This window comes from Macrosteles quadrilineatus, unplaced genomic scaffold, assembly GCF_028750875.1.
Source record: "Macrosteles quadrilineatus isolate MER2022 unplaced genomic scaffold, UCM_ALF_1.0 Scaffold_2__2_contigs__length_208266976, whole genome shotgun sequence".
NCBI classification, from domain to species: Eukaryota; Metazoa; Arthropoda; class Insecta; order Hemiptera; family Cicadellidae; genus Macrosteles; species Macrosteles quadrilineatus.
In genome coordinates this window covers 198273605-198277158 of record NW_026542595.1, presented here as the reverse complement: position 1 = coordinate 198277158, position 3554 = coordinate 198273605, and the positions used below count along the sequence as shown (strand labels likewise).

At 33.6% G+C, this 3554-nt stretch overlaps 1 protein-coding gene across 1 annotated transcript; it reads left to right on the top strand.

Moving 5' to 3' along the window:
- Nucleotides 1–808: 808 nt before the first annotated feature.
- Nucleotides 809–2827, top strand: LOC128984596 (uncharacterized). The gene is made up of 2 exons (XM_054403934.1): nt 809–918; nt 2495–2827. Exons 1-2 carry the CDS (start codon nt 881–883, stop codon nt 2763–2765), a joined length of 309 nt encoding a protein of 102 aa, XP_054259909.1. The 5' UTR covers nt 809–880; the 3' UTR covers nt 2766–2827.
- The last annotated feature ends 727 nt before the right edge of the window (nt 2828–3554 follow it).

Here is a 3554-nt window from a genome sequence, read left to right as displayed (position 1 = left end):
AATATTCCCACCCTTGAGGTGCGAGCTCGGGGATTGTTTGTCCTAATAACGCAGCCTGTTTACCTAACTGATGAGTTTCAAAGGTTATAATCACTTTCCACCTCCTGAACCATGAACGAATCAACATTATAAATGATCAGTAGTAATTGATTGTACAGTTTTAAATTAATTGTTCAAACTGATTAACTACGTTTGTCTGCAGATACAGAGTCAGAGTTATAGGTTAACTAGTCATTCGTTTTTTTAAATTTGCAGCTTGGTCAAATTAACATTCAAATAAATAGTTTATTAAATTCCATTCAAGGCTAGGTTCTCAAGTAGCGGAAGTCAATTTTTCCTTGTCGTATCCATGAAAACTAATTGAAATTTTGATCAGTTCTCTCTTTCATATAAGAACGGAATTTGATGTTTAATAACTTACTATAGCAGTTTTAATTACCTCCTGAGCTCTAAGATAATTTTAATAATTGGAACACATATGCTGCATACAAATACTTAAATGTGAGTTACTGAACAAGATAAAGTGCCTCAATTTCTCTGAAGTGCAGTGTTGTTTTTTTATACAACCATTTTAATCAGTAAACCACTGTAAAAGGCTTACCTCACACGGGCATATGTCAAACACTTTAACTAATCGCCAATTATTTTTTTTGTAGGGGCACATAAATGCCAAGCAACTAAATTTAATGTAACATTGTAGAGAATTCAACAAAAAAAAATTCTAACAATATAGCCATTCGGTAAAATAACAGAAAGCGATGATTCGTCTCCTCTAACGTGAATATAGATTTCCATAGAAACTGGAGTCACCACGAAATTGTTCCAAAATTTGCAAGTTTTTATTCATGGCAAGGCAAAGATATCTCCCTCATTTCATACCATGGTAGCTGACAAAATGAGACTGACTCAACTTATTGTGTAGGTAAAATATCTTTAATTGCATATTTAAATTTAATCCTATAAAAGTACATTCACAGTTTTTAATTACCTTACATGCAATTAATACTTTCACTTTAGAAGTAGTATATTTCACTACGAGGTTTGCTACCAGTCACTAATAGTCGAAGACGAGCGTGGGAAACTTTATCGAGTCCTGAAATGGGACTTTCGTGACGAGTAGGCCTATTGAACGATAATTTAGTCACGATGAAAACAACTACTTTTGAGCTAACCGGGAATTCCCGTTGTAACTTTGTTGATGTCAGGCAAAGTATTGTTTATGTCAGGAAAAGTCACCTAGTCACTATTTGTTTTTGGTGTATGGAAATTGACGATTTTCAAATATCTCAGATGTATCGGAATAGGCTATTTTCTATAGTGGTGAAAAGGGTATATTGCATATGTGTATATGTTAAAATCGTATAGCTTGTGATCAGACTACTAACCTTTTGAGCTATAGGATTTATTCGTAAATTAATTTACACCCTCTTAAATCATGCTTTCACATTTTGACAATACAAGTTCAGTTCTTTAAAATCAAGCTTTCAGTGCATATAAATACAATAATAATTACCATTAAAAAGAAGCTAAATATCAGATCAGAGGTGCAAAAATCCATCTATCTCTAAACTCTCACACAAGTTGACTGAAATTTTGCGGTCCTCTCCCGCCAAACTCTACTACAGATGTATGGAATTATTCAGATAATTAATTTGTCAGATATGCAATGTAGTTTCGTCATGTTAATTTTGACGGCCTATATACCGCCCTTGGAGACCAAATGGGTCTTAAACCGAGGAACCAATGGGTTTCTGGGGTGATTTGTAGGAAAATCAAGAATAAACGGTATACCAACGCAATTAAGTTCCAATGTAGTATTACATACTAAATGCTGATAATTAATAGTTTTGAAAAAAAAACGTAAGTACGTACAAAAACAGAACAAACTGCTGTACGTTTAATAGAATACATGATTAACCAATTACTCAAGTAATTGATGGTTATGGTAAAAAAAAGAGGTATATTGATTTACCAATAAATGTCAGTATCTAGACTTCCGTTATAAAGTTATTCCTTACTAATTAAATACCACCCTGTTCTTCATACTGTACACTGTTTCTTGTACTTCACCACCAGGAGTCTATTGTATTTACACATGTTATCATTTACCGTGAGCTTAAGTGTAAGAAGGAGAAGCTCTTCAGTGCTAAAATACTGATCGCGGTGGTTACTTTACCTGATTTAGGTATTTTAAATTTTTGTTGAGCATATAGAGTTAATGCTTTTTAAAATCAAATTATCTTACCCAGCAAAATATTTATCCTCTTCAGTCCTGCAATTATTATCCTAAACGTTAGGGGACTAAACCTTTTTGAGCACATTGCTTTAACAAATTATAGATATCATGTTTTAGTAAAGACTATGTGACTTCATGATACAAATTTTACTGAGGTCATTCGTGTACCACTTATGCTCTAATTTTTAAAACAGTTTCAAAATAGTTTTCAGTAAAGGTCTTTGAAATTAATTATTCAATGCATGTTAATATTTTCAGTGACAACAAAGTTGTACTTCTCGGCATCACTGTTGTCACCGTAGTTGTGCTGTTGCTCTACTGGTGCGTCAGAAGGAAGTACTACTCTGATGACGATGACGAAGATGAGTCCTCTCGACTGCTGACCCACAGCATCCTGGTAGCTATGGACCGACGAGAATCAGACGAAGACGAGGATATCCCGGACCTTCCAAACATTCCCGTGGTCCGGACCCGTCGACAATCAAAACGCATTAAGAGACCCAGAAGCAAAACACGATCTGCTTTATAGTCGTCATCCACGGTGATTGTTTGGTAGCTAAAATGGCCAATTATACGTTTTTGGTGTGGGAATTTGCTTATATTTTATGACAAAATATTTCTTTTTGGCATATGTGATAGATTGAAAAATGCTTAATATTTGGTGAAATTACGTATGTTATGTAAAATGTAAGAGCTTCGAACGTCGTACTTAACTATTTCGATCACGTACAGAATAGATTCTGAAACTAATCAATTCCTCCTTGTCGTTAGTAGCTTCGTAATAATTATGTTATATGTTTAATTTATTTTTACGTAAATTACATCATGCTAGTTTGAAGCTTAAAAAAGAAAGCAAAAACTAGGTTTTTAAAATTTCATTTAACAGTTTTTCAATAGTATTATCATCATGTATTTGAATGTGTTATGCTCTGCATGGCCTAATGGTTCAACTAAACTCATCTGGTAAACTGGGCGGGAAACTACATTGGGAGCCGTTGCCAAATTAATAATATCGATGAGCTGTGCACTAGCACCAAGTGATATCACCCATCGTAATTTGGGGATTGCATGTATTAATTACAGCTCCATGGCATTATTTAAAGCGAGATTTTTAAGCTATACTTAATTTCAATAATTTATATTTTAACCCCTTCAAAATGAGAGTTTATTAATCGAAATGTGTTTGTGATAACACATCAAATTCATTAGAAACTTACAAATTATCATCAGCATATCTATTAATAAAAAGTAGCCGTAGTCTAAATATTATGTCTATTATGAAGTAGTACCAAGGTGTTGTTAAATTTGCTTCGTTGAC

What these genes read in the sequence shown, in the direction of transcription:
- LOC128984596 (XM_054403934.1), top strand. Translation starts at nt 881, where the DNA reads ATGGTAGCTGACAAAATGAGACTGACTCAACTTATTGT. An exon ending in AGACTGACTCAACTTATTGT is followed by an intron (nt 919 to 2,494) that starts GTAGGTAAAATA and finishes TAATATTTTCAG; the next exon opens with TGACAACAAAGTTGTACTTC.